Source organism: Trachypithecus francoisi, unplaced genomic scaffold, assembly GCF_009764315.1.
Source record: "Trachypithecus francoisi isolate TF-2019V2 unplaced genomic scaffold, Tfra_2.0 Lachesis_group20, whole genome shotgun sequence".
NCBI classification, from domain to species: domain Eukaryota; kingdom Metazoa; phylum Chordata; class Mammalia; order Primates; family Cercopithecidae; genus Trachypithecus; species Trachypithecus francoisi.
In genome coordinates, this window is record NW_022681466.1 from 59,340,598 (window position 1) to 59,366,890 (window position 26,293).

Genomic DNA, 26,293 nt, shown 5'->3' on the forward strand with positions numbered 1-26,293 from the left:
GGAACAGAACAAGGGGCGGGGCCGCTTGAGACGCTCTAGTATTCCTCTACTCTATGACCGCTGATAATTGACAAGCCCCGAGCAGTAAGACTCCTTTCTATTGGATGAGCAGCCTCGCGTAGGCGGGCAGCTCGGTGCACGGCGCGCTGATTGGCTGAGTCCACCACGCGGAGCGGCTGGGCGGTGCATGTGGCGCGCGGACTGAGGTGACGGGTGGCTTTTCTTAGTTTTAGTGAAGACGGGCGCATGTGGGCGCTTTGCTCGCTGTTGCGGTCCGCGGCTGGACGCACCATGTCGCAGGGACGCACCATATCGAAGGGAACCGCCCGCCGCCAGCGGCCGCCCAAGGACTCGCTGCGGCACCTGCGCACGCGAGAGAAGCGCGGCCCGTTGGGGTCCTCCGGCGGCGCGAACACCGTGTACCTGCAGGTGGTGGCAGTGGGCAGCCGGGACGCGGGCGCCGCGCTCTACGTCTTCTCCGAGTTCAACCGGTCAGTGCGCCGCGCCTGGGGTTCCCTCAACGAGCCACGCCCCGTCCCGCCGGGCCCTCTGTGCGGTGCAGCCTCTGAGCATCGGGCCACCTCCCAGAGCTTAGGCTTCCCTACTTCACAAATGTGGTTCACTGTTGCGGGGGTTCGTAAAGTTATGGTGGTTGGGAAATCCCACATTCTTTGCACCCATGTGATTTCTGGGGGTCTGTGAAGAACTTGAGACTTGGGTCAGAGCGTCCTCTTCCCAACCCTAGGGCCCGGCCTCGCTGTCAGCACTTTCGGAGCTCCACCCTCTTCCGTGCACCCCAAGGCCAGTGCCAGTGTGTCTTTGTTAGCGTGTGGAGTGGACAGATCTGGTGTGTAGCCGGTGATGGGGAAAGAACCCGTTTTGTCCCAGCACCCACACACACAGGCCCCCACTCCTCTCCACCTCTCCTATGGAGGACTCAAAACCCACCATCCTAATAGCAGAAATGTGGTTCGGTAGTCCAACATGGACTTTTAATTTTTTTTCTTTTTTTTTTTTTTTTTCCCCAGCGTCTACAATAAAGCATCTAATTGGTGTCAGTTTAGTTTACAGAATAAAACCTTCTGAATGTCTTGTGTCATGTTTGATCTTTGTAGATATCTCTTCAACTGTGGAGAAGGCGTTCAGAGAGTCATGCAGGAGCACAAGTGAGTCAAGTCTCTTGCTTTTGGAGGGGGAGTTGATTACGGAGCTTGCAAGCTGAAATGAGAGGCCAGTTGTTTTTTATAGCAAAAGTGGTCTTTGTTCTCTTCATGTTATCCTGTTTAAATGTTTTCTCATTCTTAGGTTGAAAGTTGCTCGCCTGGACAACATACTCCTGACTCGAATGCACTGGTCTAATGTTGGCGGCTTAAGTGGTGAGTATATTCTTTGCAGTGTCAGAGGCTGGTGGGAAGTCTCCAGAAATTTAACCTGCTTGACCATTTTTCCGAGTCTGGGGTGGGGTGAGCAGCTAGACTTTTTTTTTTGTCAGTGGCGTGATCTTGGCTCACTGCAACCTCTGCCTCCTGGGCTCAGGTGATCCCCTCACCTCAGCCTCCCAAATAGCTGGGACCACAGGCCCGCCCCACCACACCTGCCTAATTTTCTTTGTATTTTTTTGTAGCGACTGGGTTTCGCCATGTTGCCCTGGCTGGTCTCAAACTTCTGGGTTCAAGCGATCCTCCTGCCTTGGCCTCCCAAAGTGCTGGGATTACAGGCATGAGCCACCGCACCTGGGCTGGAATTCTTTTTATAGCAGCCCAGTCAGCTGCAGCACAGAGCATTAAAAGCTGTGACTCAACAGATTTTAGTATGGATACTCCCTCTAAGTGTTACCATCCACTTAGTTTCTTGGGTTGTGGGGCCAGAGATTTGTGGCAGTAAACTGGAGAGTCTAGTGGTGGTGATTATAGTTAATGTTTACCGTAGACACATTGGCAGCCACACACATACCCACTGTCCAGCTTACCCTGTCATTTATGTCTCTCAACTGGAAGATCAGGATTGTGTTGCATCCAAATTCTGTGGCAGCCACACACATATCCACTGTCCAGATTACCCTGTCATTTATGCCTCTCACCTGGAAAGTCAGGGTTGTGTTGCATCCAAATTCTGTGGGCTTGGTGGCGTGTACAGGAAGGAGTGAAGTGTTAGACCAGTCTCCCTTCTCAGGACTGAGACTCGGGTGAGGCACTTAGGGTGCCGCCCTTCACTTTCATGATTCCTTAAATTTTGCACACTGGGTGCCTTGCTACTTCACACTAGTAACAGTTCAGCCTATTCTAGAGGCATTTAAAGAATATCTGATGTCCGTTACACCTCTGGCTGGCATCACTTCTGCTCTTCCCTGGTGATACTTCCAAAGCTGGAAGGAGATGTAGATAAATAGCTGGATTAGTACAGGGTGCTCCTCCTGTTAGTGACGACAGGTCAAGTTGATGAGAGATCTGATTTTGTGCATCCTTTTTAGGAATGATTCTTACTTTAAAGGAAACCGGGCTTCCAAAGTGTGTACTTTCTGGACCTCCGCAACTGGTGAGTCTTTCCTGACACGTCTTTCAAAACACACCCTTTCCTTTTACAATGTCAGTAACAAGAATTTTCGTTTTTGCAAATCAGTCTTCTGCCTTCCAGAGATACCTGGTCGTTGAAATGCTTCCCCTTTCAAGTTAAAATGAGTTCAAAACCTGATTAACTGTATGACCTTGAACGAGTAACTTTACCTTTCTGAGCTTTAGCTTATTGATCTGTAAGATTACTATCGTGTTTCACAGAGTTGTTAAAAATTAAATGATGTAGCCCATATAAAGCACTAGATCGCTTTATTAGGTGTATGTTTGGCACCAAGTAGGCACACAAGAAAGGGCAGCTTTTGTTTTATTCAATAAATTTCTGACGTCTTCTTACCTTTCAAACCAGTTTATTACACTCATGAGAAGTCGTGTGTATGTGGTTGAATATAATAGTTCATTTTCCAATTCTTAAGAAGAAAGTCACCAAAACCTGTTAAGTTTTTCCCCAAAATAACGTTTGAAATCCATCCATTTGTCTCTTATCGAGGCCTTCCTTATCTCTGTTTTCTGCACCTGTAAACTGCAATAGCCTCCCATATCCATTCTCATCTTCTTGTAATCCATCTGCCACACAGCAGCCAGAGAGGTCACATTAAGACAGAAAAGTAGTGTGTCGTTTGCCACCCTAAAGCCTTTCATGGACTCCCCATTGCAATACAATCCAAAACACCTTGATATGGCCCACAAGTCCTGTAGGCCCCAGCCCCTACCCTTACTTCCATCTGTACCCATTGCTGAGCTGTAGCTGCATGGGCTGGCTGACTCTTACACCCCTCTAACTCTCTGTCCTCTTCAGGACTTCCGCCCTTCCACAAGTTCCCTCTGCCTCTTCTAATTGCTGCCTGTATTGTTACTGAACCTTCAGGGCTCAGCTAGAGGGTCATTTACTCCAGAACTGTCTCCTTCTCCAGACAAGTTGGATCCCAGCCGTCTGTATTTTTCATTTTCCTTGCAGAGCACTTGGCATAATGCCACTAAGCTGTTTGTGTTACCATGTTTCATTTTGTCTCCTCCACTGGCATGACTAGAGCAAGGACTCCATCTCTTTTTCCTGCTGTGTCCTTGGCATCTGACATAATGGATACTCAGTAAATGTTTGTAGTAAATGATGTTCAAAATCCTTACTAAGCTTTGTTTTATGTTGATACCTATTGATAACCTTTTAAATACTTGAACAGTTGCTATGTTCTACATTTGTTCAGCCATAACTGCTCATTTCTTTGCTTTTCATTAGGAAAAATACCTTGAAGCAATCAAAATATTTTCTGGTCCATTGAAAGGAATAGAACTGGGTATGTCTTTGTGATTCATTATCTGCTATTTCTAACTCATATATGCCCTGACCTCTCAAATTAGAATCCATTAAAAAATCAACATTAGGCCGGGCATGGTGGCTCAAGCCTGTAATCCCAGCACTTTGGGAGGCCGAGACGGGCGGATCACGAGGTCAGGAGATCGAGACTATCCTGGCTAACACGGTGAAACCCCGTCTCTACTAAAAAATACAAAAAACTAGCCGGCGTGGTGGCGGGCGCCTGTAGTCCCAGCTACTCCGGAGGCTGAGGCAGGAGAATGGCGTGAACCGGGAGGCGGAGCTTGCAGTGAGCTGAGATCCGGCCACTGCACTCCAGCCCGGGCGGCAGAGCGAGACTCTATCTCAAAAAAAAAAAAAAAAAAAAATCAACATTAAACCTCAAAATCAAATGCTTTGTCACCGTGAGTTTTTTTTTTTTTTTTTGATAGATGGAGTCTCGCTCTCTCACCAGGCTAGAGTGCAGTGGCGTGATCTCGGCTCACTGCACCCTCTACCTCCTGGATTCAAGAGATTCTCCCACCTCAGCCTCCCAAGTCGCTGGGACTACAGGCGCACACTACCACGCCCAGCTAATTTTTTGTATTTTTAGTAGAGACGGGGTTTCCCCATGTTGGCCAGGATGGTCTCGATCTCTTGACCTTGCGGTCTGCCCACCTCAGCCTCCCAAAGTGAGAAAGTGAGCTGGCACACCCGGCTGGAGATGGGTTTTCTAAATAGTGACATTTTCTGTGCTCCCACCTCATGCTGCAAAAGTAGGGGCCAGGTTGGCAGGAGTGATTGAACAGGCGATGCGCGCCTGTGTACATGCTGTGTAGCCTTCTCCATCCAGACAGCAGGGCTCCTGCCTCAGTTCCAGAGGTGCTTCTCCTCATTGAGTTGCTTTGAATTGGGGACGGGGGTGACGAGGGGCTCCTAAAGGTTTTGTGGCCAACTTTGTACGTTGAAACGCAGCTCCAGCTGTGTAGCGGATGGGAAGACTCTTGATGGGAAGAGGCCTCACTGAGGATGCTAGCAGGGCCCTTGTCCTGGCACTGGTGTGCATCTGTGGCTTGTTAATACTCCTCTTTTATGGAAACACTAATACTTTGTTTCAAAATATACATCAGCTCTTCTGGTTGAGATGATGGGTTCCCTGGCTTCACAATTCTGTTTGTTAACCTGGGCCTTTGAAAGTCGAGTACTAGTTTCTTGTTTTTACATTTTTAACGGATAGTCACCAATGATTATAATGTCTTTTCATCTGGCTGTAGTAAATATAAATGGCTGACCAAAATACACTTTTATTTATTTCCTAAAAATGGTAATCTCCTTAGAAAGTCTGGTTTTCATGTCAGATTCCCACTGTAATTCTGAGGCAGTTCAGTTGCTCAGTGGTTGGTGATCCTGGAAATTACTCTTCCCACACATCTTCACTGATGCAATCGCTTTGCTGTTGTGTGCTTTTCTTGTAGCTGTGCGGCCCCACTCTGCCCCCGAATACAAGGATGAAACCATGACAGTTTACCAGATCCCCATATACAGTGAGTATGAAAGCCAGGTTTCCCAGGAGGAGGGTGTAGGTCCGAGTAAAGAAAACATGGCGGCCGGCCGCGGTGGCTCACGCCTGTCATCCCAGCACTTTGGGAGGCTTAGGCGGGCGGATCACGAGGTCAGGAGATCGAGACCATCCTGGCTAACACGGTGAAACCCCATCTCTTCTAAAAATACAAAAAATTAGCCGGTCATGGTGGCGGGCGCCTATAGTCCCAGCTACTCGGAGGCTGAGGCGGGAGAATGGCATGAACCCGGGAGGCAGAGCTTGCAGTGAGCCGAGATCGTGCCACTGCACTCCAGCCTCGATGACACAGCCAGACTCCGTCTCAAAAAAAAAAAAAAAAAAGAAAACATGGGTGAACATACAAACTGAACACTTGCTTTGGGCACCCTGTTTTGTGTTCTGAGCATGATTAGAAAATTTAGCTGAGGAATTAAAATGTGGCTCCTGCCCTTAAGGAGCTTATACTCTTACGGATAAGCACGTCTAACTCTAACATAGCATGCCCAATGTTAGTGATGATGCTTTGGAATATTGGATAATCAAGCACTCTCAGTAAATAGATTGCATTCGGGTTTGCACGTTCATTGCTTGGAGGTTTTTCCCACAGGCGTAAGTACCCTCTTGATCAGAGGATCATGAAGAGGTTTGCACAGATAGATTTTTAAAAATAAATAATGATTACAGCACTTAAAAGGGGGTTAGAAGCTTCTGCACATTCTGAAGTACCAGGGCCAGATGATGTGGTCTTAGCTTAGGAAAAGAGTCAGTCTTGCCCTTGAGCTTGGCTAAAGACATTCTTGTCTGGTTTTACTTATATATGAAGAGAGTACCAAGCAGTAGGGGTATTTCCTTGATAGTGCTAACTAATGCGATGCTTACCAAGTAGTGCTGATGGGTAACAGACCAGAGCACCCAGCAAAGGCCAGAGAAGTCCAGAACCTGGCAAGGAGATGAGGCTTATGCCGACTGAAGGCAGAAGGTAGCAGGGAGGGGAGGAATGAGCCGGAGCAATGGCACAAGTGCTCCTAGGCCAGTGTTGTGACGGGTTGATCAGCAGTCCCATTGCCTGACTCGCTCTTCCTGCTCAGATGCCTTCTCACACCTGATCCCTGCTGTAGCCACCTCCAGCCTGAGTTGCATCCCTCTGTTGTCCATTTCTAGCACCCTGTTCTTCGCTCCATTGCATGTGACAGGTAACTTTCACGTGTCATTTGCGTGATCCATGTTAACATGCTCAGTTTTGCTGACCATCGTTTTTTCAGTGCCCGGCAACCCATAATGAATGAACTTATGTTCATCGTCGTTGCAGCTGTGCTTTAGCTTCTTAGAGCAACGAATTTTTTTCCCTTGATCTTGAGCCTTAACTAAATGTAAAACGAGGCTCCCTCTGGAGATAGGTACCCTTTAGGCCTATGTTTTTTAGTGGGAGTGATCATAAATACGCATGTCTACAACTCACATGCTGTTTAGATAACACATTGTGGAGCTGGTACCATGGCCAAGGCTGTGAGCTAAGCAGAAACATAAAGATTAATGGACGTAAGTGCAGCCCAGAAACCAGGGAGGAAGTTAACTAACTAGTTATTTCCTACTGTATAGTGAAAGGTGTGCTGATTTCATTGGCGTTCTGGCATTCCCACATATAAACATCTGGGCCTCAACTCTCCGCTCACCTTGTGCAGTGTGTAATGTGGTGGTGTCTGTACTGACCAGGTGAACAGAGGAGTGGAAAGCACCAACCATGGCAGAGTCCAGAAAGGCCTCTCGGCAGGCACAGCCCAGAGCGATCTTCAGACTCCGAGTCAAATGAGAATGAGCCGCACCTTCCCCATGGTAATAGTATAAACAAAACAGAGCGGCGGAAAAGCTTGTGTTTTCTTAACTCTCTGCCTCGTAATGCTTGAAGAGAGTCGTTATTATAAGAAAGCCACGTGTGTAAACAGGTACTTCTTCCTGGGCTTGTTATGACTTGGCCCGTTGGGGGGAATGAGAAGGTTTGTTGTGAAGGTGGCAGCCTGAAGCTTTAATAATAACCAGTCCACAGTTTTGGCCACCCAGGGTCTGGGTAGGCCCAAAACTGTGTTCTGTTTTCCCAGAGGAGAACAGGGCCTGACAAACGGATTCATTTTGTATTTTTCATTAATGTAACTTTCATGCAAATTTTCCGTTAATGTGGAAACTATAACTGCTAAGCCAATGAGACAGTCAAATCAGTGAGAGGCTCTGCACCTCCTTTTCCAGAATGACAGCCCACTGGGAGACGGAGTTAAAAGTCCACGTTTAGATGTAACTCAGGAGTTGGGCTGCTTCAGGAGTTTGCTGTCCTTAACAGAAGACCAGCGCTGGCAAAGCTCGGCAGCTCCTCTTTCTGTCCTGAGGTCTCGTCTAGTGACTGAGAACCGGCTGACCCCTATATGCTGTCCTTACTTGGATGACACTGGGTGAAGACTGACCCCAACATTTGCTCTGCAGGCCTTTGAACTTTTGTGTTATTTCATGTTATATGCATTATAAAGTACATTACAATATATTTTTCTCTCTCTTCTCCAGTCCTAGGTGAAATGTGTCATTTAAAAAAAAATTTCACTTGCCATTCTAAAGTTTTTCTGGCGAGAGTTTTGTGTTTTTCATTTACCCAAAAACATCTCCACATAAGTAGGGGGAGAAAAGTCTTCTTGAGTGTATTAGTGTCTTCAGCCTTTGTATTGGGACAGTAGTGTCCATTTAATTTTTATGCGGGGTGAAATTAGGTATCAGGTCGTAATCAGTTTGTGATGTCTTGACAACTTTCACATTTACCTTGTGATAATTAAATGTGTTTTTCCTCAGGTGTTAGCCAGAGAAGAGGAGTAAGGGACCCTTCCCTGGTTGTAGCTTTCATCTGTAAGGTAAGGGAGCTTTTCTAGAGGGCTGTACCTGACTGGGGGCTTGGTCAGTGACCTCTGGTTTGCACTTTTTCAATAATTTGAGGGTAGCTGCTCCTGTTACCTGAGACAAGAAGAGATAGCAGATCTTCGAAAAACTGACAGAAGTCCAGGTGCAGTGGCTCACACCTGTAACCCCAGCACTTTGGGAGGCCAAGGAAGGTGGATCACGAGGTCAGGAGTTCGAGACTAGCCTGACCAACATGGTGAAACCCTTCTCTGCTAAAAATACAAAAATTAGCTGGGTGTGGTGGCGTGTGCCTGTAATCCCAGCTACTTGAGAGGCCAAGGCAAGAGAATTGAGCAGAGGAGGAGGTTGCAGTGAGCCGAGATTGCACCATTGCACTCCAGCCTAGGTGACAGAGCAAGACTTCATCTCAAAGAAAAAAAAAAATTCTATAGAAATGATACTGGCAGTGAGCCTGCAACAAGTATTACTACTGACCTTTCATAATTGTCATCACTTGTAGGTTTCAGAGTTTAGATGCTCTGTTTCTCAAAATAATCCCATACTTTTATTTCCTTTTAAATTTTTTTCCAGTGCCCTGTCAGCCTCCATACTTTTTTTTTTTTTTTTTTTTTTTTTGAGAGTCTGTCTCCATCACCCAGGCTGGAGTGTGCAGTGGCATGATCGTGGCTCACTGCAACCTCCACCTCCTGGGTTCAAGTGATTCTCCTGCCTTGCCTCAGCCTCCCAAGTAGCTAGGATTATAGGTGCATGCCACTACACTTAGCTAATTTTTGTATTTTTAATAGAGACGAGGTTTCACCATGTTGGCCAGGCTGGTCTCACTCCTGACCTCAGGTGATCCACCCACCTTGGCCTCCCAAAGTGCTGGGATTACAGGCGTGAAGTACCATGCCTGGTCCATATTCTTTTATATTTGCCAACAATTGGTCCTTTTAGAATTCCGAAATTATTGAAGGCAGCTGTGTTTGTTTTCCTTCACCTCCATCAGGCCTTTATTTGAAGTCAGTTTGAACTCTGTTGTACTTTATTTCATTCCCCTGCAATAGCTAAGGTCTAATATCAGATTGATTGGAATATTAGCTAGCATTCACAGAGGCCTAGATCTGTAACTCTGAAATTGGTCAGATTCCATTAAAAATTTTTGTTACAATAAGCTGGTTTGTAAGATCTGACTAGTGGCTTATTTTTAATAGAATTACACATTAAAATTTTATCAATACAATTTGCAACAAATTTGTCTAAATATGTGAAAAGATTTCATTGCCTTTTTGTGGGCTTAGATTATTTTTTAATGTTGATTTTGAAATATATTTGGAATTTTTATCTAAATTCTAAAACCTACAAGTGAAAATAATAATGAAAGTAAGTAGTAATTTTAGTGGCAAGATCATTGCCGGTATCATTTCTGTCAATTTATTTGAATAATGTGATTTTCATAAAAGTTAAGTACGATTGTTAACAGGCTTATTACTTGTATGTTTTTGGGTTTTAGACAGCAAAATCATTTTTTAAAGTTTTAAAAATATTTTTGATAATCTATGTTTATACTGTCTGGTTTTTAAACTGTTTTATATGGTAATCTTTAAATCATATTCCTGCTTTTTCCTGAATAGGTAACAGTGAGCATGATGAGAAGTGACAAGCTCACTTTTACACACCCGGGCAGTTGCCCTATTACCAGGCAGCCGTTCCTGGGGGCTGCCAGCTGCCTGCCCTGGCTTTTCCATCTCCTTCCTTGCTGTCTTCTGCTGCTGCTTCTGAGGGCTGCTGTCACTGGATTAGCCCGTAACCCGTTTCCCCTCTTCTAATTAATTTGCCGCTCTCAGGTGGGGTTTTGGAAGGCAGTAAAGCTGAGCTAGGTCAAGTTCCAGGAGCCTCTTGGCATGAGGACCTGAGAAACTCATCTGATGGAAGACCTTGGCTTTAGGCAGCTGGTGCACTGTTGGGGCGTTGTTGGCTGCGTTCTGGCTCTCATCAGTCTTCCAAATACTCTGCATTCCTCTCGAGAGAAATTCCTCAGAGAGAAACATATCTCCATGGTTGAGTTCAGCTCCGGGGACGTGGGTTTCCCTGCCTTAAGTCTTCCAGTACCTTTTTTTTTCTTTCTTTCTTTCTTTCTTTTTTTTTCATTTTTTGAGATGGAGTCTTGCTCTGTCGCCCAGGCTGGAGTGCAGTGGTGTGATCTTGGCTCACTGCAACCTCCGCCTCCCGGGTTCCCGCCATTCTCCTGCCTCAGCCTCCCGAGTAGCTGGGACTACAGGAGCACACCACCACGCCAGCTAATTTTTGTGTTTTTTTAGTAGAGCTGGGGTTTCACCATGTTGGCCAGGATGGTCTGGAACTCTTGACCTCCTGATCCGCCTGCCTTGGCTTCCCAAAGTGCTGGGATTACAGGCGTGAGCCACCACGCCCAACCTTGGTTTTGTTTTGTTTTGTTTTGTTTTGAGACAGAATCTTGCTCTGTCGCCCAGGCTGGAGTGCAGTGGCACGATCTTGGCTCACTGCAACCACCACCTTCCAGGTTCAAGCAATTCTCCCAAGTCAGCCTCCCAAGTAGCTGGGATTACAGGTGCTTGCCACTATGCCCGGCTAATTTTTTTTATATTTTTAGTAGAGACAGAGTTTCGCCATGTTGGCCAGTCTGGTCTCAAACTTCTGACCTTAGGTGATGTGCCAGCCTGGGCCTCCCAAAGTGCTGGGATTACAGGCGTGAGCCACCACGCCCGGCCATGAGTAACTTTTTAACTTCAGGGAGTTAAAAGAAGATGCACATAGTTGATGAAGATTTAAAGGAGAAAATGAAAATCAAATGTCATTTGGCACTCAAAGGCCTACATGTCATTTCTGACTTTTTTCTGTTACTGTGTGTGAAAATTTTTTTTTCCCTATAAAATGATTATGAAGTTTTCTGATAGAATTATTGTTTGCCTTTCTAAAATAATAACATGTTACAGATTTTTTTTTTCTTTTTTTGAGACAGAGTCTCTGTCGCCCAGGCTGGAGTGCAGTGGCACGATCTCAGCTCACTGCAAGCTCCGCCTGCTGAGTTCCTGCCTCAGCCTCCCAAGTAGCTGGGACTATAGGCGCACGCCACCACGCCCGGCTAATTTTTTGTATTTTTAGTAGAGACGGGGTTTCACCGCCTTAGCCAGGATGGTCTTAATCTCCTGACCTCATGATCTACCCTCCTCGGCTTCCCAAAGTGCTGAGATTACAGGCATGAGCTGCTGTGCCTGGCCTATTAGGGATTTTTTATTGTAATTTTTCTCCAAGATAAAAGCAATGACGTTATATTGCCAAATAATTGAAAAATACAAGAGAAATAAAAATCATCCATCTTTTTGTTAGCCCGTCACTGTCATTGAAATATTATGTTACATGGCAGTTTGCTTGCTGGTTGCTCTGTTAGGCAGTGCTCTGGTGACATTCCTTTAGCTATGGAGGAATGTAGAATGACAGAACAGTGTTTCTCCTCGATGATACTTGAAGGATATTTATTAACTTTCATATTGAATTACATTTTATTAAATTTATAATGAGTTAATGCTGGGAAATAAAACACTGATTTAAGTCATTTTGGCTTTTAGTACTAAAGCATTTGACAATAAATGACTTCTTCAGAATATGGTATACCTTCTGAAAGCAATAAACGTGTTTTAATGAATTGTAAGCAAATAACATTTTTTTTTTTTTTTTTTTGAGACGGACTTTCGCTTTTGTTGCCCAGGCTGGAGTGCAATGGCGCGATCTTGGCTCACTGCAACCTCCACCTCCCAGGTTCAAGTGATTCTCCTGCCTCAGCCTCCTGAGTTGCTGGGGTTACAGGCGTGCACCATCACGCCTGGCCAATTTTGTATTTTTAGTAGAGACGGGGTTTCTCCATGTGGGTCAGGCTGGTCTCAAACTCTTCAGGTGATCCTCCCGCCTCAGCCTCCAAAAGTACTGGAATTACAGGCATGAGCCACCGTGCCCGGCCAACGTTATTTTTTGTTTTTAATCTAGAAAAATACACTTCTAAGAAAATGGATTAAAACCAAACTTCCTCATTAGCCACTAAAATCACACTTATGTTCTCTTTGCTGCAGCTTCACTTAAAGAGAGGAAACTTCCTGGTGCTCAAAGCAAAGGAGCTGGGCCTCCCAGTGTGAGTGTGGGGGGTGAGGCCTCTTGGGACCCACTGGGTACACCTTTCCACTTAAGGAAATCCCATTTCACGGAGGCCGTGCCTCTTCATTTCAGTGGGACAGCTGCCATCGCTCCCATCATTACTGCTGTCAAGGAGGGGAAAAGCATCACTCATGAAGGAAGAGAGGTGAGATGCCTGGTTTTCTTAATGATTCAGCAGTTACAGGTAGGGTCTGGAATGCGAGTCAGATCTATCTGCTTCAAGGTCTACAGACACCCACCACTTTTGAAGGACGTAGAACAGTTTGGACATCACTCAGCTAAGTGACAAAATGGCCTCTTTTATCTGTGTGTGTCCCGCATGTCAACACGGCTACATTCGAGCATTTTTGTAGATTGTCCTTTTAGGATCTGGTCATCCTCCTCCTTAAAGGGGGCATGCTTTCCCTGGTACTTGAGCTCAGGACAGTGTCTAACAACAGACCCCATATGGATGGGCCTGGGGTTTATGGTCCAGAGGAATGTCACCTTCTTCTTTGTCAAGATATTTCTTCTGACTTCTAAGGAGATTAGGACCAGTGGCCACAGACTGAAGAAAACCTTAATGCCAAGCCTCCTTTCCTGGCCAGTGTAGGCCTGAAGTGCCTCAGCCTGACAGTTACCTATTTAGGTATCCACAAAGAGACCAGAAGGGGTTGATGGTGATGTGTCAAGTTGGTTTTGTGCTTTGTTTACCTCTCAGCCCATATGTCATGTTAGCAGTTGCATTGAAGGCAGTTCAGTTTGGTGGCTGAGCTGTGACCCCAGTGGACGGGCTTACTTGATTTTGCAGATTTTGGCTGAAGAGCTGTGTACTCCACCAGATCCTGGTGCTGCTTTTGTGGTGGTAGAATGTCCAGATGAAGGCTTCATTCAACCCATCTGTGAGAATGCCACCTTTCAGAGGTGAGGAGGGGTCTCTAGGGTGGGAGAAGTGAGAGCTGAAGCACAGCCCAGCATCGACATGGGCATCGTGTAGCAAGAGCCGTGTTTCTGGGAAGGCCCACTGTCTGGGTTTCCAGTGCAGAGGCCAGGACTCCTGCCTTAAGTCACTGTTGGTAGTTGGTGGGCTCCGGTGTCCACAGCCTCAAAGTGAAATTAGAAAAGATTGAAAACTAGAAACCACTGAGGACTCGAAATTCAGCTAGAGCTCTTACAGCTCTTATACTAGAAGAAATTCTAGAACTTTTCTGAGTTCTAACTAATGCCCAGATTATTTTGAACTGAATTAATTTTCTTCCATTACCTGCATTGAAACAAATGAGGTGGGTCAGAGTGTGTGAGACTGTCGTGGTCAAGAATCTGTGTTATGGGATGGAATCACAGCTGGGGAATGTCTTTTGGGCCACCAGCCACTCTGTTTTTGTCCTCCATCAAAGTTAAGCAGTTGTGCAATTCAGCTTTCACCCCAGGTGGAATCATCTTTGACCCACATATCTGAGTTTGAGTCTTTTCCCCCACTCGTCATGGTTTACCCGTATTTTTCCTGTTCCTAGTTTGTATGTACCTGGATTTTTTCACTTGTTTTTTTCTACTTACCACAACAAATCCTTTTGGGCTGCTGTACCCCTTCCAAGTCAGAGTGTTAGGAGTTCTTTCGTGGTCCGCTTTATTCTCTGTGGGTGAATGTGGGTGCCCCGGTAGCCCAGGCTTTGTATTTTAATCAAGTGTTGGGCAGCAGAGCCCAAAACTCATTTCAGTGAATGAGATGTCGTTTGAGAGCCATGTGCGGATACGTGGTGATGGTGGGGTAGATAAAAATAGCTACCGTGTGCATTTCTTTTTAAAGGGAACTGGAGGGAAACGCATCGGCATGTTAGTAAGTGCTCTGTTGTCCAGGTGGTAGAATTTCAGACGATTTTCATTTTCCGTGCCTGTGTCTCAGGTCCTCTGGAAGACAGACACCAAGGTGGCATTGGAGGTGTAGGAGGTTTATTCGAGGAAATGCTCATGAGAGAGAAAGGAGAGAGGGAGCAGGAGGAGGCAGGGAGAGCCTGGGTCTGGCTTTGCAGGTCAGACCCCTATAAGGAACTGCAGTGCTGAGAAAGGATCAGCCAGGCCGACTGGAAGGCCCAGAGCAGAGCTTGCCAGATAGAGGAAACCCATATCCATTGGAAATGGACCAGCAGCGGGGTCTGCTGTGAGAGCATGGCCTGGGTGTGGAGCCTGTCACCTCACGCAGTGCTCACAGAGGGCCGCACGATGCCCCTCCCTGACTGCATTGTCCCTGTCTTTGTGTGTCCTGAGCCTGCATCACTTTGTAAAGCCCCACTTTTCTGCCCAGGTACCAAGGAAAGGCAGATGCCCCCGTGGCCTTGGTGGTTCACATGGCCCCAGAATCTGTGCTTGTGGACAGCAGGTACCAGCAGTGGATGGAGAGGTATGGAGCCCAGCCCAGCGGCACTTGGGGTAACTCTTCTGGGCAGCGGTGGATTCCCCTCTCCTCCCCTCTTGCTCTTTCAAACGCTACCTACCCTTCTGTGCCTGCCTAAACTTTCTGTGGGATTCCTGCCTTCCCAGAATTCTAGGCGTCCCAGATCTGTGCCACGCTTCTAAAGACAATGCACCGCTAGGTGGCGCAGTGTCCACACGATTCCATTTATTTTACACCCTCCACACTTTTCAGGGTGTCTGAACAAATACTGCCGTTTGGTTGAGGATTCCATCAGTGAATCCCAAAGAGGAGATTGCAGATATAAAATGACAGCTTCCATTTACTGAATGCCCACTTTGTGGGAGGCAGTGTGTGAAATATCCTTCATTTCACTTCATTTCCTCTAGGGTCGTCCCCAGCAGCCCTGGGAGGTAGATGTTTAGTCACTGAAGGAGAGGGAGCTTTACTTTTTCCTCAGGACATCGCTGGCCAGGGCCAGGTGGAGGCGTATGAGTTGAGCTCGGGTGTGGGGTGACGTTGGGCTGCTTTTTGGCCCCTGCCTCTGTCTCCCCATGTGGCCCCTTTACCTGCCCCTCGCTGCATGGCCTGCTCTCCTGCTGTCTCTTTCATTCCTCAGGGTTTGAGTCCCCTATTTGTATGCCCTGGACATCTTCTTTTTCTTGTTTTTCCTCTCTCTCTTCCCAGCACACCTGAAAGGCAGCTGAGCTAGGGAACACCGGGCTTTGAGCCAGCAGGAGTGGGACCATGTTTGGCCACGTAGTAACACTGCTTGGGGCAAGTCACTGAACTGTTTGAACACCTCATCCACATTACCACTCCCGAGCTCAGCACCACTCCTCGGGGAACTGCTTCCTAACAAACGCTGCAAATGCCGGCTCTGTTTCATCGCAGGTTTGGGCCTGACACCCAGCACTTGGTCCTGAATGAGAACTGTGCCTCAGTTCACAACCTTCGCAGCTACAAGATTCAAACCCAGCTCAACCTCATCCACCCAGACATCTTCCCCCTGCTCACCAGTTTCCCCTGTAAGGTAGTGTCTCAGAGCGGCCCCTTGTCGGCCCAGCTCTCACCTCCTTTCTTTCTCTCCATGAATGCATTTTGTTTCTTTCAGAAGGAGGGCCCCACCCTCAGCGTGCCCATAGTTCGGGGTGAATGCCTCCTCAAGTACCAGCTCCGTCCCAGGAGGGAGTGGCAGAGGTCTGTGCCATCTTGAACTAATGGAATCGTCTCAGTCGGGTTGGGAAACATTTCTGTAAATAGCCACATAGTAAATGTTTCAGGAGGCTCTCCAGACCATATGGTCTCTGTTGCAACTATTCAACTCCGCTTTGAGCACAAAAGAGCCACGGACAATAAGCTAATGAATGGGCTTGGCTGTGTGCCAATGCGAATTTATTTAGAAAAGCAACCTACTCCAGGCTGGGTTGAGGTGGGCGGATTGGGGCCAGTAGTTCTCCTTTTCTAAAATTGCCTTGCGTGGAAATAGCAGTGATAGAGCTCATGTGTTTCACAGTATAGAAAATAAGAAATGTATGATGAACAAAGTCACCCATAATCCTGTGGCCCAGAGATAATGGTTGATAACATTTTGTGTTTCTTGATTTGTGTGTGTGGGTTTATGGCCTGACAGTCTTTTCCTGTGTCACTAAATAGTCTTAAGTAACAAGATTTTTATTGGTATTCCAAATAGGGATGTTTACTCATTTGGGATGTTTCCAATTTTTGGCTGTTTTAATGAAACAATAAATGTCTTTTTTTTTTTTTTTTTTTTTTTTTTTTTTTTTGAGACGGAGTCTCGCTCTGTGGCCCAGGCTGGAGTGCAGTGGCCGGATCTCAGCTCACTGCAAGCTCCGCCTCCCGGGTTTACGCCATTCTCCTGCCTCAGCCTCCCGAGTAGCTGGGACTACAGGAGCCCGCCACCACGCCCGGCTAGTTTTTTTTTTTTGTATTTTTTTAGTAGAGACGGGGTTTCACTGTGTTAGCCAGGATGGTCTCGATCTCCTGACCTCGTGATCCGCCCGTCTCGGCCTCCCAAAGTGCTGGGATTACAGGCTTGAGCCACCGCGCCCGGCCAAATGTCTTATATATAAATCTTTGATGGGAAGTCTGTTCCCTTCAAGTCATTCCTAAATGTGGGATTACCGGACCAGAGTGTGACACTTGTTAAGGTACTTAATAAATGTGAAATGCCATCTTGAAAGCCTCTTCCAGTACACTCCAACCAGGAAAGTGAACAGCCTTACTGCCCTACATCTTAATTGTCATTTTTTTTTCTTTTTGAAATGGAGTTTCACTCTTGTTGCCCAGACTGAAGTGCAGTGGTGCGATCTCAGCTCACTGCAACCTCCACCTCCCGGGTTCAAGCAATTCTCCTGCCCCAGCCTCCCGAGTAGCTGGCATTACAGGTGCCTGCCACCATGCCTGGCTAATTTTTTGTAATTTCAGCAGAGACAGGGTTTCACCATGTTGGCCAGGCTGGTCTCAAACTCCTGACCTCCCAAAGTGCTGGGATTACAGGCATGAGCCACCACGCCCGGCCTGTTTTAATTTTTAAAGATCTGAACCTTGATTTTAAGCTGCCTGCCCACTCCACAGTGTTTGTATTAGAATAGAGCATGTGCTGGATTATGACTGGATGCTGTGTGCTGTTGAGGTTGGATACTTGGGGCCCTTTAAAAGACTGTAGTAGCAAGACTCGGGCCCACAGCGACATCACGGGGTTAAAGAACCTGGTGTCCATTTGTCGGCATCTGCACAGGCTCTTAACACACAGCAGCGATTCCCAGCCCTAGCCGACATTCACATTTACCTCATGCTTGTGAAAAATAATGCATAGGGCCTGCCCCAGACCTCGTGAATTGGATCTTGAAAGTTAGGCTTGGGACTGACAAGCTCCCAGATGATGTTAATGCTCTGCCAGGTTGAAGAGCCGCCTGTCCAAGAAGTTGTCACTCCGTGTAATCTGGAGCTTGCTAGGAAAGTGAGATCTCAGCGTAGAGCTGCTGAATTGGCTTCTGCATTTTGCCAAGTTCCTGGATGTGAACATGAGTTTCAGAGTCACTCCTCTCCGGGCTCTGCTTCTCAGCTGGGACCATTTACCCCTTAGAGGATATTTGGCAATGTCTGGAAACATTTTTGGTTGTCACAGTCTAGGAAGTAGAGGTTGGGGTCCTGCAGCAGGACAACAGCACTGGGCACAGAGAAAGAAAAAACCGTCTTGCCCTGAGCATCAGTAGTGACTGGCCCTGAGGCAGAGCGAGGCAGCCTCCAAAAGGCGGTGGAGCAGAACTGCCCCAGATCCTAGTCACTTACCCTTCAGTGTTGATCGGAAGGAACTTCCTGCGGATTGTCCCCTGAATTTATTCTGGACATCCACATTAGGGTCTGCTGAGGCCATATACGCCGTCCGTCACCTGAGATGCTTCTCTCTCTCCCTGCAGGGATGCCATTATTACTTGCAATCCTGAGGAATTCATAGACGAGGCGCTGCAGCTTCCCAACTTCCAGCAGAGCGTGCAGGAGTACAGGAGGAGTGCACAGGATGGCCCAGCCCCAGCAGGTGAGTGGGAGCCTGCAGAGCAGCCTTTCTTTCCTGGGCTCTCCCCCTGCTGCTGTTTTCATAGCATTGAGTAGAGTGCTGGTGGGGCGCATTCTAACCTGGCTTTTCAGTTTAATCCAGGGCTTCTCTACTTTGGCTCTATGTTAGAATTATGGCCATTGGAGGAGGGGGCTTTGTGGAGTTTCAGAATCCCAATTCCTGGCTGGGCGTGGTGGCTTACGCCTGTAATCCCAGCACTTTGGGAGGCTGAGGCGGGAAGATCATGAGGTCAGGAGATCGAGACCATCCTGGCTAACACGGTGAAACCCCATCTCTAGTAAAAATACAAAAAGTTAGCCGGGTGTTGTGGTGGGTGCCTGTAGTCCCAGCTACTCGGGAGGCTGAGGCAGGAGAATGGTGTGAACCCGGGAGGCGGAGCTTGCAGTGAACCAAGATCACACCACTGCACTCCAGCCTGGGCGACAGAGCGAGACTCCGTCTCAAAAATAAAAAAAAAAAAATCCCAAATCCACCCAGTCAGAGCATTTGGCAATGGCACCCCAGTATTCTTGACAAGGCACACACTGAGTGAAACAGTTTAGTGAGCGCCTGTGGAAAGAGCTTTGAACAGGGACTTGGCTGGCAGGGATCTCGTCCTGGCTTTATGGATGCACATCCCTGGAGGATCTTGGCCACGTCACTCAGCTGAGGCTGAGGGCCGGGCATAGGCTTTGGAACCGTCGGGTCTTGCTGGATTTGAATCCTGACCCTGTCTCTTACCATCTTCACTGGAAACCTGGGTCTCTGAGTCTGTTTCTCCCTTGTGAAGCAGAGCATTTCCTACCTGATAGAACTGGGAGGATGAGACCGAAGTGCACGGTCTTGCAGTAAGAGCTGGATGCAAGGCACACTCTGCTCTCTTGAAATAAATGACAGTTCCCAGCATAAAGAAATGTCATTTTTTACATGTAAAAGAATGACAGCAATTCTTTTGAAGAAAGGACTGGAGAATTTATTTGTTCTTCTTCTCAGCCCTTTGGTGACAAATAGCCTGTGGGTCCCACACTGGTGTGAAGTCCTTTGTGTGGCGGCAGTTGCCAGGGGCCTGCCACTCCCCTTCCTGGGAAGCTGGATGGAACTGTGTTGCTTACCCATCTGTCTTAGTGTGTTTTTTATTACTATAAAAGAATATGTGAGACTGGGTAATTTATCAAGAGAAGAGGTTCATTTAGTTCATGGTTCTGCAAGGTCACGGCCCTAGCTCCCAGTGAAGGTTTTCATGCTGTGCCATAACATGGCAGAAGAGGGCAAGTAGGAAGTGGACGCTTGTGAAGATGGGAAAACCTGGGCTGCACCCTGGCTTTATAACAACCCCCTCCCCCGGGAACAAATCCATTCCCTTGAGAAGTACTCCAGTCTCCTGAGAGCCAGTAGTTAACTACTGCAGCTCCAAGCCACTCAGGAGGGTCCGTCCCCGTAGCCCAAACACCTCCCACTAGGCCCCGCCTCCCAACACCGCCACACTGGGGAGCACGTTTCCACATGAGGTTTGGGGACAAACCAATGAAGTTGCACCTTCTCAGGGCTGCATGCTGGCTCACTTTTGACCCAAAGGAACGGATTGTTTCACATGGATTTTTTCACAGAGAAAAGAAGTCAGTACCCAGAAATCGTCTTCCTTGGAACAGGGTCTGCCGTCCCGATGAAGATTCGAAATGTCAGTGCCACGCTTGTCAACATAAGGTATGCTGCTCTCCCAGGAAGCATCCTTCCATCAAAGGCGTGTTTACTTTTTAAACAAAAGTCCTGCTGCACTCACCAGTCGATTTGAAAATGCAGCGGTATCAAGCCCTGTCACTTGTCATGTCGCCTGGAGTGTCCAGGAGAGGAGCATGGCTTTACTGCATTTTATAGCCTCAGTAGCAATGTTTTACCCTGGGAATCACCACAGTTCATCCCATGATGTCTTTTAATAAAAACAGCTGATATTACTGTGTGCACTACACCTAAGAAATCCTCTCGTTTAATTTTTACATTAATCCTATGAAGTGGTGAGTAACTCCCCGTTTTGTTGATGGGTGAACCGATGCTCAGAGAGGCGACTTGCTGTAGTTCCTACAGCTGGTAAGTGGGCATCTGAAGTTTGAGCGGGGACTTGGGGTCTTGATTGCTACCTGGTATTGTCCCCCAGCTATCTGCTGCTAGTATGGCACAAAGCTTTAGGGTTTTGCATATTTGTGTTCAGCCCCTTTATTGGATTCCCCTTGACATGTTTTTTAGTCGATTCTCTTGGGTTTGCCTGGGGTCATTTATCAGCAGAGAGATGAGTCAAACGCGTTGTGAAATGTACATGTTACCTCTGCAGATAGTATGTGAAGAAAATAAGATTGTGCATTAGTAGGTTTGTTTTTAAATTTTGCTTTGTCATCTTAGATGCTAGTGATGGATGAGAAACAAGCAAATAGTGCATTAAATACATACAGCAGTGACAAGATGTGCCCTGACATCAGAAATACACAATCTGGAGTGTGTTTCTCTATGGTTGAGGACATGCAGTAAAGCAGCTTGGAGTGAGCCGGCCTCTCCCAGGGGCTGAGATCTTGGGGGAAGAAGGGCTTTTTGAGCTGCTGACCTGACCCCCGCCTGCGAGTGGCTTTTGAACCGCCTGAAGCCAATGGGAAGGTGCTGTTGCCACCTTGTGTCCCAACTCCCTTTTCCCCAGAAGGTCATGTCTCAGCACTGAGGCTTCTCTCTGCAAAATGGGTGCAGCCCTCTCCGTCTTCCTGCTCCTCCCAGAGAAGGAAGAAGGCCAGAGCAGGTCAGCACTCTGTCTGCCTTGGGGCAGAGCTTCTGAAATAGACTGCACATCAGAGTAGCCCAAGAAGCTTGTCAGAATCCAAGCTCCCAGAGCCCTGCCTCAAACCAAGTCAGAAACCCCGAGTGACACCTGGGAGTCTGCGTTCACTAGGTCCATGAATGAAGCACCTGCAGCCCGCCTTGCCCCGGGTGTCTCTGAGGACATGAACTGAGGAAACCCCGACTGCATGCAAAGGGGGCAAAGTCTGATGGCAGCTGGACCTAGAAACAGCAGTCTCCTATGGCCCAGTGTCTGTCCTGGTATTCTCAAGAGAGGCTGTGGCCACAGTCAGTCTGTGTAGTCAGATTCATTGTTGGGACTAAATGCTTTAAGCCTCCTATAAACTTTTTTTTTTTTTTTTTTTTTGATGCCCAGCCTCTGTGTAAGTATACTTGAAAGGGTTTCAGCGTTCCATGGATAATTCTTTGCTGTAAAGAGGATGACACATGTAAAATTACCTTTACGGTTCAATTAATTGGCTTTTATATTAGCTCCTCAAAGAAAAGCACGAGAGCCAGAAATTTCTACAGCCGCTTCCTGGCCTTGTCCAAAGCAGACATCAACCTCTGAACTATCAGCAGCCCTCCCAGTGGCGGTGACTCTCTTGCTCTTCTCTTCTGTAGCCCCGACACGTCTCTGCTCCTGGACTGTGGTGAGGGCACGTTTGGGCAGCTGTACCGTCATTACGGAGACCAGGTGGACCGGGTCCTGGGCAGCCTGGCTGCCGTGTTTGTGTCCCACCTGCACGCAGATCACCACACGGTGAGTGTTGGGCTGGACCACAAAGCTGCAGCCTGGAGGAGGCACTGCTACACTGAGTTGGCCCTTTGGCTGCATCTTTTCCTTTGCTTCCCTAACTTGCCCAAGCTTTTGTTACTCATCTCTAGCTAGGAAATGGTCTTTTACAAAACTCAACATAGTCCTTCTGTGCCACAGGAATGTCTTCTATTTCTATTTAGTTCCTTTCCTGCAGCAGGACAGGTTTGGGTTGACCCAGCCTGCCTTGAATTTTGAATCTCACACGGCCTGCTCAGAGGAAGCTTTGGCCAGATGCAGGAGGTGTGGCTATGAGACCCTCACCTTGGTCTCCTGGGGTGCTGGGCCCTGGGCCATTGCCCTCTTCGCAACACAGGTCCCGTTGCTTTCTGCCTGTGACATTTCAGGGTCATGGTGCAGGGGGCTTAGCATGTGCCACCCCCACTGCAGCTGTGTTAGAGGCTGGTGGGTGACATAGGGCTGGCAACTCCTGCAAGAGGGAGGGCTGCAGACCCTAACCCAAAGGAGATCGTCCTCGGGCCTGGCTAATGCATGTTTCCTGTTTCCTTGCCAGGGCTTGCTAAATATCTTGCTGCAGAGAGAACAAGCCTTGGTAAGTGCGGCACTTCGTCTACGTGTTGAGTTCCAGTGGTTTTACACATCATCCGCCAACGCCTCTTGGCCTCCAGCGTTTATTGAGATGTTCCATCGTTGAGTCAGCACTTGGATTTTTTGTTTCAGGCGTCTTTGGGAAAGCCACTTCACCCTTTGCTGGTGGTTGCCCCCACCCAGCTCAAAGCCTGGCTCCAGCAGTACCACAACCAGTGCCAGGAGGTTCTGCATCACGTCAGGTGAGCATCCAGGGCAGCCTGGCCCCTGGGGTGTTGCTCGCTTCCACCTCCTTCAGAAGCTCAAGGTTGACACTGGGGCAGTTACCACTATCCCCCAGCAGCCTTGCCCTTGACATTGTCCCAGAAGGCAGAAGCAGGAGAGAAGTGCCCTGGCTGAAGGACAGACACCATTAGATAGTTCCCATGTCATGCTTATTTTCTTAGAAGCATGTCTTCCCAGTCCTCATTTGAGTTCTGAACTGCTTTCTAAACATGGACCAGCTTTTCTTCATGAGACAGTTCCGGAGCCAAGCACCCAAATAGTGGCTAGCACAGAGACTGTCCATACCAGGCGTGTGGCCAGCGGGAGGCGGCGCCATCCTCATCCCAAGGGGAAGGAGTCCCCTCTGCTGGAGTCGCCCGTGGCTTGTGCTGCCTGAGCCGGAGGCAGCAGTCACCTGCTGGGTCTCTCCCAGTGGCCCAGAGGCTTGGGTTTGGCTCTTTGTATTTGACAGCTGTTTCTTCATCTTAGCGACTACGATTTCAATCATGTTTCCACCTAAGAATGATTTGGGGGTTCTCCAGCCAAAGACTTAAACTTTGGTTCCAGATGTCCAAGAAATGTTTGTTATCATTTTAAATGTTTTGTCTTCTTACAGTATGATTCCTGCCAAATGCCTTCAGGAAGGGGCTGAGATCTCCAGTCCTGCAGTGGCAAGATTGATCAGCTCGCTGTTGGGAACATGTGATTTGGAAGAGGTAAAGGGCACCGCCGCAGGCGTTGTGGGGGCGAGGTGGGGAGCAGAGCTGCAGAGCCCTCCAGCCCCGCCCTTTTAGTTTCAGACCTGTCTGGTGCGGCACTGCAAGCATGCGTTTGGCTGTGCGCTGGTGCACACCTCTGGCTGGAAAGTGGTCTATTCCGGGGACACCATGCCCTGTGAGGCTCTGGTCCGGATGGGTGAGTACAGGAAGAAGCCAGCCACTGTGAGGTTGCTCTGGGGTTTGTGTTGCTGGAGGTGAATGCAGCTGAGCTTGCGGGGAAACAGCAGCAGAGGCAGGAGACTCAGGTCCCCACCCTCAGAGTCTCTGGTTGTCATCCTAATAGGCAGACCCAGGGCCAAGGGAGTCGAGTGTTGACGCCAGGAAATAGCATGTGACTTAGGCCTGTGTGCTGCTCTCGCAGAGAACTCCGCCCTGATCCTTGTGCTTTTTCTCCAGGGAAGGATGCCACCCTCCTGATACATGAAGCCACCCTGGAAGATGGTTTGGAAGAGGAAGCAGTGGAAAAGACACACAGGTAGCAAAGGCCGGTTAGTCCTTATCACCCATATCCTCTCCCTCCCCTACTACGTGACACTGAGCAGCCATCATTTGCGTCTCCACTGACGTGCTGCTGCCCTGCTTCCTATCAAGGGCTATGGGGGCTTCCTTGACCTGTGGCAATGCTCACAGGCCCTTGGCCTTTATTTTTGCAGAATTTTCTAGACAAGGTTCTAGAGTGAGGCACAGTTTTTAGGTCAGAGAATTCCCAGGGGAAGGTGGGGGCTGGGGGACTAAATCTTGGGCTGTTGATTTCAACGAAAGCGTGCATTACCCCAGGTGGGCCCTGTGCTTTCTCTTGGGTGCCCTCATGGACAGATTTGGCAGCCAACACAGAGGGTGGGCTTCATTCAGGGGAGTGTGTGAAGGTTCTGGCCCTCAGGGGAGATTGTGCTGGCTACGGAGGTGCCCGTTAAGAAAACCCACCAGCTTCCCCAGGTACCCTGGCAGTTGACTGCCGGGGTCTGTGCCATTCTTTGCAGTCTTGCACTTGGGTTCAGCTTCAGTCTGCTCTGTCCTTTGCCCACAGCACAACGTCCCAAGCCATCAGTGTGGGGATGCGGATGAACGCGGAGTTCATCATGCTGAACCACTTCAGCCAGCGCTACGCCAAGGTCCCCCTCTTTAGCCCCGACTTCAACGAGAAAGTGGGAATTGCCTTTGACCACATGAAGGTCTGTATGTCACGTGGGCAGCACGGGGCGGGGACGGGCAGGGAGACGGGATTCTACACACTGAGTAGGATGGTCAGCTGGAGTTAGCTTTCTTCTTTGGGGCCACCGTGGGAAAAGGGTATCTACCCGTCACTAACCAGGTCGAACCATACTGGGTTTGCTGGTGAGACCCACTTCCTACAGGGGCCAGCTAGTCTTCAGTCTCAGTCCACTGGAAATTTCTTAAGAGTCTTTTTAGGCCGGGACTGCTCACACAGTGAAGGCATTTGAGCCTCAGCACAGACCTGTGAGACAGGTGGTTGCCTCTTGTGAGTGGGAAAGCCAGGCCTGAGCCTTGGCCTTCCGGAATGAAGGGGCGGGGCCCAAACCAGGCCTCCTTTTTCAGGAGCTTGATTTTGAGAGCATCTGGACTGCTTTCCCTTCCCTCTCCGGAGGCCCTTAGCCAGGCCTGGGGAGACTGTCCCTTCTTTAGAGGGCTCCTTCCATGCCATGCTTTTTTCCATTTCAACTGTGACCTGTTGGCTTGTGCGTAAGGAGGGGGCGTTGGCGCTGCTGTGTGAGCACATGACTACATCTCTCCCAGCTCCTGTCCCCACCTCTGCCCCTCTGAGGCAGGTCGTTGTCTTCTATTGTGTCTTCTAGGTCTGCTTTGGAGACTTTCCAACAGTGCCCAAGCTGATTGCCCCACTGAAAGCCCTGTTTGCTGGCGACATTGAGGAGATGGAGGAGCGCAGGGAGAAGCGGGAGCTGCGGCAGGTGCGGGCGGCCCTCCTGTCCAGGGCTCTGGCAGGCGACCTGGAGGATGGGGAGCCCCAGCAGAAACGGGCCCACACAGAGGAGCCACAGAGCAAGAAGGTCAGAGCCCAGTGAAGATCTGGGAGTGACCCCGAACTCTGAAGGCTGTGTGTCTTCTGCCCCACGCACGCACCCGTATGTGCCCTCCTTACTGGTAGAAGCTGAAGAGCATGCTCCTCCCAGGAGGCAGCTCAGGATAGGTGGTATGGAGTTGTGCCGAGGCTTGGACTCCCAGATAAGCACTAGTCTATAGACGCCTCTTAGGACTGCTGCCTGGCACAGCCGCGGAACAGGAGGCCGCTACACGGAAGCAAGCGGATGAACTCATTTCATTTCAAGACAGTATTTAAAGAAGTCACGGAAACACGGCAGCACCTTTCCTCTCATCCAGCAGAGTGATTCCCTGCACGCCGGACACAAGCAGAGTCGCAGGCGCACTGGGGCTAAGTGTCCGAGACTCCACGAAAATAGTCTTTCAGCTGCAATAAAGATTGAGTTTGGAATGGTGAGTTCTTTTGCTTCCTCCTGCTGCTGCTACAGAGCAGGGTCTGCTGTGCACCGCCTTGGAGAAGGCTCTCTGTGCTGCAGCGTGGCAGCTGCCTGGTACCCGGCTGGCTTGGAAGTCAGCTCCCATCGTGGTGAGC

The 26,293-nt window shown here is 48.6% G+C and overlaps 1 protein-coding gene across 4 annotated transcripts; it reads left to right on the forward strand.

Annotated features, from left to right (window-relative positions):
• Positions 1-40: 40 nt before the first annotated feature.
• ELAC2 (elaC ribonuclease Z 2) lies at positions 41-26,152 on the forward strand. Of its 4 annotated transcripts, none has more exons than XM_033184505.1 (24): positions 41-491; positions 1,116-1,166; positions 1,306-1,376; positions 2,471-2,535; positions 3,808-3,865; positions 5,340-5,408; positions 7,139-7,258; positions 8,255-8,313; positions 12,406-12,464; positions 12,560-12,632; positions 13,278-13,390; positions 14,769-14,864; positions 15,771-15,909; positions 15,991-16,076; positions 18,320-18,438; positions 20,001-20,160; positions 21,898-22,036; positions 22,605-22,643; positions 22,772-22,881; positions 23,520-23,619; positions 23,698-23,818; positions 24,079-24,157; positions 24,710-24,854; positions 25,497-26,152. In XM_033184505.1, exons 1-24 carry the CDS (start codon positions 247-249, stop codon positions 25,722-25,724), a joined length of 2,544 nt encoding a protein of 847 aa, XP_033040396.1. In that variant the 5' UTR covers positions 41-246; the 3' UTR covers positions 25,725-26,152. The 4 variants fall into 4 exon arrangements, with proteins under 4 accessions (XP_033040396.1, XP_033040397.1, XP_033040394.1 ...); XM_033184506.1 differs by having other exon boundaries at positions 20,064-20,160; XM_033184503.1 differs by having other exon boundaries at positions 15,771-16,076.
• Positions 26,153-26,293: the final 141 nt, after the last annotated feature.

Excerpts from the sequence above, each read along its gene's own strand:
- ELAC2 (XM_033184503.1), top strand. The coding sequence starts at position 247 with ATGTGGGCGCTTTGCTCGCTGTTGCGGTCCGCGGCTGGACGCACCATG. Across the intron at positions 18,439-20,000 it reads GGATGGCCCAGCCCCAGCAG|GGCTGCATGCTGGCTCACTT; the intron begins GTGAGTGGGAGC and ends GCACCTTCTCAG. Across the intron at positions 20,161-21,897 it reads GCCACGCTTGTCAACATAAG|CCCCGACACGTCTCTGCTCC; the intron begins GTATGCTGCTCT and ends TCTCTTCTGTAG.